Genomic DNA, 12,904 nt, shown 5'->3' on the forward strand with positions numbered 1-12,904 from the left:
CTTATCAGATCCTTATAGCTCACAAAAACCTGACCATGGTGCTAGTTACACATCATACTGTTTCTACCCTAGATACAGCAGTTACTCCCTGGTAAGCCACATGTGGTGGATCAGATAGCACTGTCTGTGTTATTTTTGGTGGCTGGCTGTACTGATAACCCTGTAGTATTACTTACCCACAAGTATGTATTCCCTATTGGGTCCAAGGACATAGAAACCTGGCTGTGCGCATATTCACCTCTGGAAGTAGAGCGAAGTGACCTGTTGCAGTTGTAATACATAGGGCAGGAAGAGGTAATTTCCTCCAGAAACTGATTGGAACATTGCTTCCATATTGATGCATGGCTAGGCAAGTTGAAGTTCTCATTTAAGGAAATTAGCAGCCTTGGAAATGTTGTTAGGAGAGGAGCAGTATACCATCACGAAATATGAGCTCATAGGGAAGTAAATTGTGAAGAGATCTAGAGAGATTAAAACATGGACAGGAAGAGGCAATGTCCATGGTCACAGAAGTCTCACTATCAGAAAGAAGCACATGTATGCAAATACACAGCACATGATGACCCTTCTGGGGCAAGTGCAGGCCAAGATATTTCATGAAAAAGCTTGGCAGTGTGGATGGATCAAGGATAATGTCTTTGTTGTTGTTCATTGCAATCAAAGGCAAACTAAAGCCAGGTTATTTCACAGAAGATGAATATCCTCCCAGACAGGCGAAGTCTGGAGCCTATTTTAGTGTAAACAGTGACAAAAGGAATGCTGTAAATGCTGAATAATGTATTGGAGACAGGTGCACTCACCATGTTCATGACCATGTGCTACCATTCAAAGGCATACTTGTACCATGCATATGGGATTTAATCAGTTAAACCAGTAAGTAGTTGTTCTAATTGGCTGTCTTGATCACAGAAGTGAGCAGGAACAGGTTAGGTGTAAGGAAGAAACCAGAGAAGGAACTGTGTTGTGTGTACAGGGTTGCAGGAAACAGCTGAGAAAATTGTGATTGTTACCTTTAGAGTGGGAGTTCCTGGTATCCAGATAAGTGGTGAGCTCAGTTTGATGGTAACCCCCAGGGATATGCTAACTAAACATGTCTCATCTACACCCTGTAAAGTCCTTTGTAATTACATTAGGCTAATGGTGCTGATTTCAGGAACGTCCAACACTGTATTAGGATATTCATATAGTTTGTATATTGATAGGAGTTGTAGGTATATTTTTCCAAATTGTTGTAGTGTAGAAATGTGAAGTAGAGCTGGGTATGTTTTAATTGCCATACCTTCTCCCACTTTTCTATGAAGACTAGACTAGACTGGTCCACATGTAAAGTATCTTAGTGTCCATTGGCCTGCATTCTTGCCATTCTGGCTTGTATCAAAGGTCACAAACTACAGCAAATACACAGGTTAACAGAAATGCTGTGGTGTATCGGAATTTGGAGATATAACCAATGCAAAACATGGCAGGCTGTATGTACCAGCATTGAAGTAGTTTTCTCAGAAGCCCAGACATAATTGTTTTTAAGACATATTTGTTTTTTCTTTATATAGCTATACCCTGAGCCTGAATCACTGTCAGGTTTATAGTTCCAGCTGTTATAACCTGTTGTATAAATGTGACCCACTAGAAGTAACACTCCTCACTGCCACCAAGAATCTCTGAAAACTAGTTTCTGACCTATCGGTATGTGAATCTTTGAACCCTCTTCCAGGAAGTGTCCCATCTTTTTATTTCTTAAGAGACTTCCAATCAACAGGCCATAGAGTATGGTGTATAAAGTGGGTCAACATGTATCGCTACAAGTGAATGAAACATCCTGTGTGTTTTTTCAAGCTTGACCTATTAATGAGAAAAACTGGTTGGAATTGCCAACTCATTTATACATGTACAAGACAGCCCTGTCTCAAAAGCTCCATGCCATTAAAAGATGTCTCATAGGGAGAACTTGTGCCATTCATTAGAAATCATTCCAATCCCTACCTCACCAGCATTTACCTCTCAATATATTGAGAAATGTGCAACCATCTTGTCCTTGTATCCAATCTAAAAAATAATGAATAACACTGTTGTAAAATGCAACATCTCCACTTACAATTACTAATTCTGAGAATTCTACTATTGACATACTCTGGAACATGGACATAGTAGGTTTGGGCACCAGTTTCAGAGTGATGGATGTTTTGAGGTTTTTGGTTAACAGGTTACATTATTACACTATTTTCTTGCATGACATGGTATTTAGAGTAAGCATGTACATGTATTTATTTTTAGGTAGATATCAGTACAAGCTACATGTAGCACTTTGTGAGATAAAAATGCTACCTGCTACACATAATTGTTCATATGACTTTAAACGGGCCATATGAACAGGTTCCCAGGTATGGTACATTGTACTTGTTACCATATTTTTCATCTTACAGTAAGGTCATGCCAGCAACATTATTTTCATGTGTTACAGTTTTTTTTGTTTCATTTTGTAGATATTTACTACTGCACAACTGTTTGGTTTCTTGCCATATTGTATCACGTAGTATAAATACTACATTAGAATGTTGCTTCCAGAATTTTGTGTCCATATTAAATAACCTTATTGCCCATCAGGCTGATAACAAATTATTCCTTTATATCTCCCTACTGCAGTAGCTATTGATACAAGTAGATATCAAGAACAGGCTGAGCCACATGTGATTACACCTAGCATGATTTGTTATTGCAACTGATGGCTTTATTTATGTATGCATATTGGATCGGATTGTAACTAAATAAATGTATACACTTATTACAAAGGACCACATCTTCCCTACTGATGTCTGGGAAGTTGGAGACAAATGTAAATGTGTTACAGGAGATTTTGAGGAAAACTAATAAAATCATTTTTGAAAGAGTTGGTTTTTGACTTTCCTTGGGGATAAAAATTTGGTCTGGAGAGAATATAGGGACGACTTGACCCCTGTGAGGTGCCTTTTGGTTCAGCAAACAGAATAACCACCACTAAGTTTGATACAAATTGTAGTTTTATTTGCAAGGTAAATACAAAGTAATGGTGATGCATATGCTGTTTACTGTATTCACAATGCTCCAGAAAGTTCCATTTACATCTATATATTGTGAGATAAAGGCATCAATGTTACTTCTATGGGTTGACCTGTGTTGCACTAAAAAAAAACATAAAAAGTTACATTCTCTTACTCTTCAAGGAAAGGAAAAATTGGCATCAAAGGGTAGAAAAGGCCAAATGCACCTAGGCAACAAATTCACTTTGCATGATTCCAGTCCATGGTTTTGGTACATTACTACTGTCTACAAATGTAGTAGTATTAGTTGGACAAATGCCATGCTATGAATGTTACAATCCAACAAATATCTTCAGCTCTGTGGAGAAACTAAATCCACTGAAACTAATAATGAACACTTAATGTATCCTGGTTGAAGGTGCATTACTCAGTCCACCTGTGTCCACAGTTTGGAGCTGTACATACATAGTAGAGTCTCATGGCATCCTGTGAAGGAAAATATTGCAGAGAAAAATGGAATGTTATAGCAAAGAGCTTATAAAAGCTCCTTGGTTATAGGAATAGAATGTAATAGGTAGGCATCAATGTTTCAACAACATATATGTAATTACCATTTATATTATAATCGACAATTATCAGTGATACATTAGAATTTAGATGGTACTGTGTTTTCCAAAACAAGAGAGGTTCATGGCAATAATGTTGAAGTTGAAACATGTATATATATATATATATATATATTTATACATACAAGGTACGGTGTAGTTTTAGCTTTTTTAATCAGAAAGTCACAGAAATCTTTTTACCTCTGCTTTTGTAGTTTGTGACTGGAAGAAAACTGCTTCTCTGTGACCACACCTGTAAACAGAGAAGGGAGAACACTTAATGAATGTGGTGGTACACTGACTCTCTTGAATACATTTGTATCTCAATTGTATCTCTTGAATACTAGAGCCTTTTTTTATACTTAATGGTCACCACATAACAAGACCCAAATGTAGCATCATCTTAGTTCATAAAAATCGTGGTATGCCATCTTGTCGTGTTAGAAACAAGAAGTGTTGCAAAATAAAGAGACAACCACAGCTTTATTTTCACTGACATTTCTGTGAACTTCCATCACCTTCCTCTGGGCACTTCTGATTGGTTCACATCGTACAGAAGCAGTGTGAACCAGTCAGAATTGTCGGTGAAAATAAAGCTGGGGTTATATAGTCAGTGACATACCAACTTGATGAAGCTATTCATGGAAAGAAGTGTTGCATATTTTTATCATATACTGTGTACTAGTATCATATTCTAATCTAAATCTATTACTGTAGTTACTGGCCTGAAAATGAAATTGACAATATACAATTGTATATAGGCTGACAGTCAATATTGCCTTGGATCATAATTAAATATCTCCAAGCTTGGTCAAATGCCATTTTAACATTGTACTTTGCGTTTTGCCTGTCATTAGGTCTCTCAGAATCTTACTTTGGACACTGATGATCTTCTGTGCGAGGTAAGGTAGGGTCTTGAGCAACATCTGCTACAATCTGAGTCAGCTCGCTGAGAAGGAGAAGAAAAACTCCATCAGTTTGGTTTCAAAAAGTTTGCATCAATGGAAAATTCTACTTGTACATAAGTTTCTAGGGTGGAATAAACATTTGATAAAATTTCTATGATTACTTCAGATTACTATAGGGTTTAAGATCAATCTGCCTTTATATGGGTAGTTGGGTACCAAATAAGGTGGATAATTCAATCAAAGTCAGTTGCAAGATAAACAGTAAGCTAACTGAAGAATCACACTAGTATTACATTTACAATGGTGCATCAGCAGGTTGATTCAACAAATAAACATGCAATAAATAAAAATGCTGGGGACGTTGATCCCTGGATTGACAGCTAGTTTTAACCTAGCCTGACTAAATGGTGCTCCTGGTATCCTGCCAGACAGTTACAAATTAATCCCTGCCAGTGAGAGATTGTGTTATCACAGGCGAGTAGTAGTTTATCCTGGATGTGGAAAATTGACAAAACTCTGACACTCACTCTACTTCATGCATGATCTTGTTGACATAGATACAACTGTTGTCTGCAACCTGTTGGTAGTCACAATTTCTGCACTGAAACAAAAAAAAATACAGGTTAGAGCTTATTGAATGCTGATAATTCCACAATGCACAGGACAGAATTGATGTCAAAAGTATGCCATAATAAAGTAGTAGACTGGTTTATTCGTTTCACAGAAATATAAATGACACGAGATAAAAGCAACCTTGCAGCCGCCAGAGGAGGCTGAATTGTGCAGCTTTTCAATCACAATGGTGGCTTAGATGCAAACTCAATATATAACTAAAATTACGAGTGCGATTTTCGACAAGTACATGTACACGAGTTACTGCTAGATACATATTTGTCATATACAAACTATGTCACTTTTAAAAATCGTTTAAACTATTTACATCGGAATAAAATATTGTACAAACACTGTCAGTTATTCACTGCTGACAATCGACAAGGGTACAGAGAGAATCTGAAGCACAGTTCAACTTCAGTGTTACTTATAGTGCGTTCAGAATGTTCAAAATTGAAGGGACTGGGCTGGTGAGGTACCGTTTAGTACCAGTTGGCAGTTTGTAGGGCCGGGTGCGCCTGAGCTGCATGCTGTATGGCTGGTTGCGGGCTGGGGGCAGCCAGGGGGCATACCTTGCAGATTTGGATACTGCAAGGGCAAAGTCCTGGCACAGAGACAGTCTGCGTTCTGACAGGCGTTGGAGGCCAAGTGTGATAAGGGCTTCAGAGTACGACAAGTACTGGCTCCCCAACATGATTCTGCAAGCCCGTTTCTGGATTCTTTCTAGACTGTTAGATTGACTTTTTGTGAGCCCTGCGTTCCAGCACGGGGCAGCATATTCCAATGTAGGTCTTATGTATCCACAATACACGGTGATGAGGTCAGCGCAAGTGAGACCCGCTCGACGAAGCCTACTGAGGAGATACAGCCGTCTGCTGCCCTTTGACACCATGACATCAACTTGATCGGACCACCGCAAGTCTGACCGGATGTGCAAACCGAGTAGTTTGGCTTGTGTGATGATGCCAAGTGTCTGTCCACCGAGGGTTAGAGGAGGCATCGCCGGGGGAATACGCATAAAACAAAAGTGCATTGCTTTACATTTTTTGGGGTTAAGCAACATAGAGTTCTGTTCAGACCAAGTGTCAAGAGAGTCAAGGTCGGTCTGAAGATTGGATGGATTTGTCCCTATCCTAACTTCTCCAAGGTTTAAATCATCCACGTACTTCCAGTGAGGGTTATTGGTAGTGGACGTGGCGTCGTTGATCATGGCTAGGAACACCAGTGGGCCAAGTAAGGTCCCCTGGGCCACTCCGGACGTTAGGGTTTCCCAGTCGGACATGGAATCTTGATACCGGACACGCTGTCTGCGGTTAGACATAAAGCTGCATAGCCATGGAATCAGTGATGCTCGTGCACCCATGGATGTCAAAAAGTAGTTAATCAAGCAACTGGATATGATTTTGGAAACAGTCAGACGTTTCAGATAGTATCAACTATATTTCGTCAGTGTCGTAATTTATTCCCTAGAATAGATGTCTAATCTTCATCAACGTATGCCATTTCGAAATGACTTATCTGATTTGCATATTTTGATGCCTATCTGGCACCATAGAACCTTGTGAGTCTTGTAAGAAGTACAGTATGAAGAAGAAACCATAGCAAATCGATAGTCTGTGAGGAGTTAGATGACTTGCTGCTGTATAAAAAGTTGAGCTTTTTTGTGATCTAAAGTTGTTACCTGATTCAAACTAAGTGTATTTGTCTTCTGGGGGCACAGGTAAATCTTGTAACATTTTGCAATATACCATCAATACTTACTGCATAAAGTAATATCTTGTTCTCCTTGTCCTCTTTAGGATACAGCATGTTGTTGCTGAAAATGAAGAAAAAAAAATTATGTCATTATATACATTATTATTATTATAATGATATAAAAATAATGAGTAAATGTAAATGAGTTTAAAACAAAGCTTGACAAACTATGGGAGAGCGAGAGGTACACTCTGCAAGTGTGAAGATAGGGATCGATCTACAGGCGTCGCCTTCTTCCCGAGCAAAGGTATTATAACAACCTCCATGGTTATACTCACGACAGTTATATCTGCAACAAACTACACGTACAATTCTAACCCCCTAGCTCAATAATATCCAATAATGCAGTTTTACCTAAGTGACTTCAGGACTATCTAGAGAAAAACAGAAATTCTTTGTCAGTGGGGAGGGGGGCTGTGGCACTAACCATTCTTGGCAGAATCTGATTCCTACGAATCCAGGCCCTTCGTCGTGTCCGTAGTCCATTCTCGGGAACCCCAAGTGTGCGTGCAGTAGAAATTAAATGAATGATATCAATGGGAAATCTTATATATCTACAAGCGTCTAGAAGGGTACACACAGTGTCCGACGCGCGCGCACACTTTCCACCACTTCCGGATGCTGTCTCGTCGAATCTCGCACCCAGATAGATCTGCTTTTTTTCCTCTCGCGAGATCACAACGACAGAGAGCAGCAGAACGAAAAAAAATAACTTTTATTGGCGACTAATTTGAGTCTTTAGCCAATGGTTCATATATCATTCATTTTACTCTAATGACAGACATGATGGTTAATGAATAACATGTTGTTTTTATAAACAAGTAACCATGATCTGATCGTTGTGATGCCACCGGAAGCAGTAGAACCTTCTAGAACCTTCTGGAAACCGGAAATTGAAAGCCGATATAAAAAGCGTGGTCTGACTCAGCCAGGCACATTTGAGTACAAGCCATAGCGACCTAACAGTCAGGTTCAAACTCTCTCCCCAGAAGAGCAGAAAATCATCACCATGCCTGAGGAAACACAAGCAGCGGAGGTTATGGACGACTCCGAGGTGGAGACCTTCGCTTTCCAGGCTGAGATTGCTCAGCTGATGTCCCTGATCATCAACACGTTCTACTCCAACAAGGAAATCTTCCTCAGGGAACTCATCTCCAACTCCTCTGATGCCCTCGACAAAATCAGGTACGGAACTGTTTTATTGTAGTGTTGTGAATCATATCTAGGGTTATCTTTCGCTTTTAAACTGCTCCAATCGAGCCCTTAGTCTTACTTTCAACTACACGACGTCGCGACACATGTAACGTTACACAGTCTTTCTGATTTGCCTTGCCTGTTCCTTTGTCACAACCTCCTTGGCCACATGTTCTCCAACGCTTCCACTACACGACTGAAAAATTATCGCTGCTCGGGGACTACTCGTTCAATTTCACTAAAAGGACGCCTTTCTTTCTAGATATTATTTGTAGATGAATATGTTACAGGGGGCAGAATCTACCTTGGTAAAACACCAAGGTTTGAGTAGAAAACTCGTCTCGCCTGACGCCGCGCCATGTGCCGCGAGTTTCATTCCATTCATTTCCGGCGACCACGTGGTCTGAACGCGCGCAGCTGTCCTTGGCGTGGAAAGGTCTAGAATCTTCGGGATCCGCGTCTATGATCATGCAAATTTGCAAATTATGCACAAAAAGAAAAGGAAATAGTAATGTCAAATATATTGAAGCAAATTGTTGAATAAACTTTATTGAAGGCGTAGATTGCTAGAGATTTTTATTAAGCTGAAAATTATGTCTTGTAGAATTTTGCCTTTGTTATCCATTTTGGGGGAGATTTTACGTCCAACAGTTCAACTGATAATTTTGTAGTGGAGTTTTCTCCAGTTGAAATTGATTTTTATTGAATATCACCAACGATTTTAGCTTTTCTATCACTATCAATAATTATTTAGAATGGCCCAATACTGGCGGCCATAGCCAAAGAAGGATTGCGATGAAGAAATGTAGCAAAATTTAGTTTGTTAGTAATTTTCAGATGGTCATGTTGCTTTCATTCTACATAGTCTACACATGTATTTATGGGGGGGAAAAAAGAAAACATTGAAATCTACCAGCTCTCAGACTTATTACATGATTGACAGGCCAACCTGACAGTCTTCCTCCTCCTATATTTGTAACATTCTAGAATGATCCTGTACCTCACACGCACAGTAGGCTATTTTGTCAGTGAAATTATTACATGGACAACTGTGGAACTTCTTATGAAATGTTAAATTTACTGGACTTAGATAACATTTTAGAAGAATTGGTGAGTTAAACTGCTAAGTCTGTGCATTTGCCTGTTTGCCATCTACCTTGAATTGCTTGGTGTGCCTTTATTGATAAGATGATTTGCAACAGAATTATTTACTATTATGTCACCATTAACAACTTCTGTGCATTGCTTTTAGGTATGAGTCATTGACGGATCCCAGCAAACTGGAAAGTGGGAAGGATCTGGAGATCAAGATTATCCCCAACAAGGAGGAGAACACCTTGACCATCATGGACACTGGTATTGGCATGACAAAGGCTGACCTGGTCAACAACCTGGGTACCATCGCCCGCTCTGGCACCAAGGCCTTCATGGAGGCTCTGCAGGCTGGCGCTGACATCTCCATGATTGGTCAGTTTGGCGTGGGTTTCTACTCCGCGTACCTCGTGGCTGACAAGGTGGAGGTCGTCACTAAGCACAACGATGACGAGCAGTACAGGTGGGAGAGCTCAGCTGGAGGCTCCTTCACGGTTTGCCCAGACCCCGGCGACTCCATTGGGCGTGGCACGAGAATCGTCCTGTACTTGAAGGAAGATCAGGCTGAGTATATCGAGGAGAAGCGGGTCAAGGAGGTTGTGAAGAAGCACTCTCAGTTCATTGGCTACCCCATCAAGCTGCTCGTACAGAAGGAGCGCAACAAGGAAGTGAGTGATGATGAGGAAGAAGAAGAGGAGGAAAAGGAGAAGAAAGAGGGAGAGGAAGGAGAAGAGGAAGACAAGCCTAAAATCGAAGATGTAGATGAGGATGAGGAAGGAGAGAAGAAGGAAAAGAAGAAGAAAGTCATCAAGGAAACATACTTGGAAGATGAGGAGCTGAACAAGACCAAGCCCATCTGGACCCGTAACCCTGACGACATCAGCCAGGAGGAGTACGGAGAGTTCTACAAGAGCCTGACCAATGACTGGGAGGATCATCTCGCTGTCAAGCACTTCTCCGTGGAAGGCCAGCTGGAGTTCCGAGCCCTCCTGTTTGTCCCCCGCCGTGCTCCCTTTGATTTGTTTGAGAACAGAAAGAAGAAGAACAACATCAAGCTCTACGTCAGAAGAGTTTTCATCATGGACAATTGTGAGGAGCTGATCCCTGAGTGGCTGAACTTTATCAAGGGTGTGGTGGATTCTGAGGACTTGCCCCTCAACATCTCCCGTGAGATGCTCCAGCAGAGCAAGATCCTGAAAGTCATCCGCAAGAACCTTGTCAAGAAGTGTCTAGAGCTGTTCGGCGACCTATCAGAAGACAAAGAAAACTACAAGAAATTCTACGAGCACTTCAGCAAAAACTTGAAGCTAGGCATCCATGAGGATACTCAGAACAGGAAGAAGGTGGCTGATCTGCTTCGCTACCACAGTTCCACCACAGGGGACGAACTGACCTCTCTCAAGGACTATGTAGCTCGCATGAAGGAGAACCAGAAAGACATCTACTACATCACTGGTGAGAGCAAGGCAGCTGTGGAGAACTCTGCATTTGTGGAGAGAGTCAAGAGAGCAGGGCTAGAGGTGCTATACATGGTGGAACCCATCGATGAATACGCCACCCAGCAGCTGAAGGTAACTTGCTTTTTCTTTTTTGAAATTGAAGTTTTGGTTCTGTCAAAGCTAGTGCAGTTCTGTACAGATGAAATTAATAGTAATTATACCCATTTGCACTACATTAGCACTGATGTGAATTACTGTCCATGTCCCATCAGTATGTTAACAAAATCTTGTCTGCTATTTCTATTACAGGAGTATGAAGGAAAGAAGCTGGTGTCTGTGACCAAGGAGGGTCTTGAACTACCTCAGACTGATGAAGAGAAGAAGGCATGGGAGGAGCTCAAGGCCAAGTTTGAGCCACTCTGCAAGGTCATGAAGGACATCCTGGACAAGAAGGTGGAGAAGGTGAGTTCCTGCAGTTTTTCTCATACCCAAGAGATGTCAGTGTGTAAAGATACTTATGCACATATATGCATTAAATTAGTACTGAAAAATCTATTTGAAAAGACTTAATCAGAAGTCAAGATTGGAGCCAGTTCAATCATACCTGACTATTTTCATATCCTTTTATTATAAATTTATCAAAGCTATGCTTATCTGTCCATACTCTTCATTGTGCTAACAATTGCAATGAGAAGAATTGAGCCTTCATAAGGTATGATTTCATTATTGCACTTGTTCTGTGACATCACTCTACAATGTACATTGGTTTTTGTTGTCCATAGGTTGAGTGCTCCAGGCGTCTGGTGAGCTCCCCCTGCTGTATCGTCACCAGTCAGTACGGCTGGAGCGCCAACATGGAGCGCATCATGAAGGCCCAGGCCCTGCGCGACAACAGCTCCCTCGGCTACATGGCCGCCAAGAAGCACCTGGAGGTCAACCCAGAGCACCCCATCATCGACAGTCTCCGGGTGAAGGCGGATGCCGACAAGAACGACAAGTCTGTGAAGGACCTGTGCATGCTGCTGTACGAGACCTCCCTGATGGCGTCTGGCTTCACGCTGGAGGAGCCACAGATCCACGCAGGCCGCATCTACCGCATGATCAAGCTGGGTCTGGGGATCGACGAGGACGAGGCAGAGGTGGAGGAGCAGCTCGCAGACATGCCACCGCTGGAGGGTGATGACGAGGACGACACATCACGGATGGAGGAGGTTGACTAAGGCGTAGGTCACCTGGCTGAAGTGAAACATTCCTGTATGTTTGTTGTACCATACCAACATGGAGATAAAGGAACTATTTAAGAAACATATTACACTTCGACTATGAACAGTTTGGTCCCAGTCTTAAATTAAGAAGTAATGGAAGATGCAGGATCATGTTTCATTTATCCGATAGATGTTCTATTGCCCAAATCCTCCACCTATAGGAAGTGTTTCCTTTTTCAGAAAGAACGAAAAATAGTATTGTAGTCATATTAGTGGTAGTGTAGATTGTTTGTAATGTCACCAGTTTTTGTAACATAAAGTGAGCACTCCAAAGTATGATTCATCAAAAAAACAAAAACAAAACTATGATAGAATACTAGGATATAAACAGATGTTTGTGAGTCCTTGTGTGGTACTTATTCTCATGTTTATTACTTTCTGTAGGATGATAAATGAACATGAAAATAAAGTAACTATTGAGTAATTGCAGTTTTCTGGTTGTGTGTGTATTCTGTTAATCAATCTGGCATACCAGAGGCAAAGGATGAACAATACACAAATACATCTAAGACGGTTTTGGAACACACTGGTTCTATGAGCTAAGTTTGCTCCTCATCATTGTATAATACGATTCAGGACACCTTCCTTCAGAGTATTCGTTAAGCAGGGATTAGGCTCCAGTTTGTTTTTAAACATCTTTTCAGCCGTGTTAGTAAAATTTACTACTTCGTTAGGCTTTCTTACTATATGGCAAGTTTGGCTGGCAGTTACAAAAACCTAATAAAACAGAAAACCCAACAAAAACTAAAAAGGTGTTGTAAATCAACCAGAGCTCAACATTTGTTTGTAGAGTACAGTGGAACTTTCATTTTACATAATTATAAGCTATTGACAGCCAAAAAGGCTTTGCAAAAATAGTTTAGTTGCTATCCAACGCTGAACTGCAGCACCACCTATCAGCTTAAAATGGAACAGCAGTCATGGGACATGCTTAGAGGACAAGGATGACCCCGAGAATGTGTGTGATTTCCACATATTACTATTACATCCAGACGTTGCTTTTTGGACGATGAAGAAGAG

The 12,904-nt window shown here is 40.9% G+C and overlaps 2 protein-coding genes across 3 annotated transcripts in view; one reads left to right on the forward strand and one right to left on the reverse strand.

Annotated features, from left to right (window-relative positions):
* Positions 1-2,993: 2,993 nt before the first annotated feature.
* On the reverse strand, positions 2,994-7,540 carry LOC118426364 (DNA-directed RNA polymerase II subunit RPB9-like). The gene is made up of 6 exons (XM_035835702.1): positions 7,322-7,540; positions 6,901-6,955; positions 5,055-5,128; positions 4,494-4,568; positions 3,821-3,872; positions 2,994-3,500 (listed from the first exon to the last, which is right to left on the reverse strand). Exons 1-6 carry the CDS (start codon positions 7,378-7,380, stop codon positions 3,438-3,440), a joined length of 378 nt encoding a protein of 125 aa, XP_035691595.1. The 5' UTR covers positions 7,381-7,540; the 3' UTR covers positions 2,994-3,437.
* A 229-nt stretch (positions 7,541-7,769) lies between these two features.
* LOC118426180 (heat shock protein HSP 90-alpha-like) overlaps positions 7,770-12,904 on the forward strand; it is a 5,688-nt gene continuing 553 nt past the window's right edge. The window contains exons 1-4 of one of the 2 annotated variants that reach the window (XM_035835453.1): positions 7,770-8,079; positions 9,341-10,751; positions 10,929-11,081; positions 11,402-11,867. In XM_035835453.1, the coding sequence (XP_035691346.1) occupies positions 7,904-8,079; positions 9,341-10,751; positions 10,929-11,081; positions 11,402-11,839 (2,178 nt within the window). In that variant the 5' untranslated portion in view covers positions 7,770-7,903 and the 3' untranslated portion in view covers positions 11,840-11,867. Of the gene's footprint in view, positions 8,080-9,340; positions 10,752-10,928; positions 11,082-11,401; positions 12,314-12,904 lie in introns of those variants that run through there. The other variant, XM_035835445.1, reaches the window with a different exon arrangement.

The sequence above is a fragment of the Branchiostoma floridae genome, chromosome 1, assembly GCF_000003815.2.
Source record: "Branchiostoma floridae strain S238N-H82 chromosome 1, Bfl_VNyyK, whole genome shotgun sequence".
In the NCBI taxonomy this organism is placed as follows: domain Eukaryota; kingdom Metazoa; phylum Chordata; class Leptocardii; order Amphioxiformes; family Branchiostomatidae; genus Branchiostoma; species Branchiostoma floridae.

Excerpts from the sequence above, each read along its gene's own strand:
- LOC118426364 (XM_035835702.1), bottom strand. The coding sequence starts at position 7,380 with ATGGACTACGGACACGACGAAGGGCCTGGATTCGTAGGAATCAGATTC. Across the intron at positions 3,873-4,493 it reads GAAGATCATCAGTGTCCAAA|GTGTGGTCACAGAGAAGCAG; the intron begins GTAAGATTCTGA and ends CTCTGTTTACAG. Across the intron at positions 3,501-3,820 it reads CACAAACTACAAAAGCAGAG|GATGCCATGAGACTCTACTA; the intron begins GTAAAAAGATTT and ends TTTCCTTCACAG.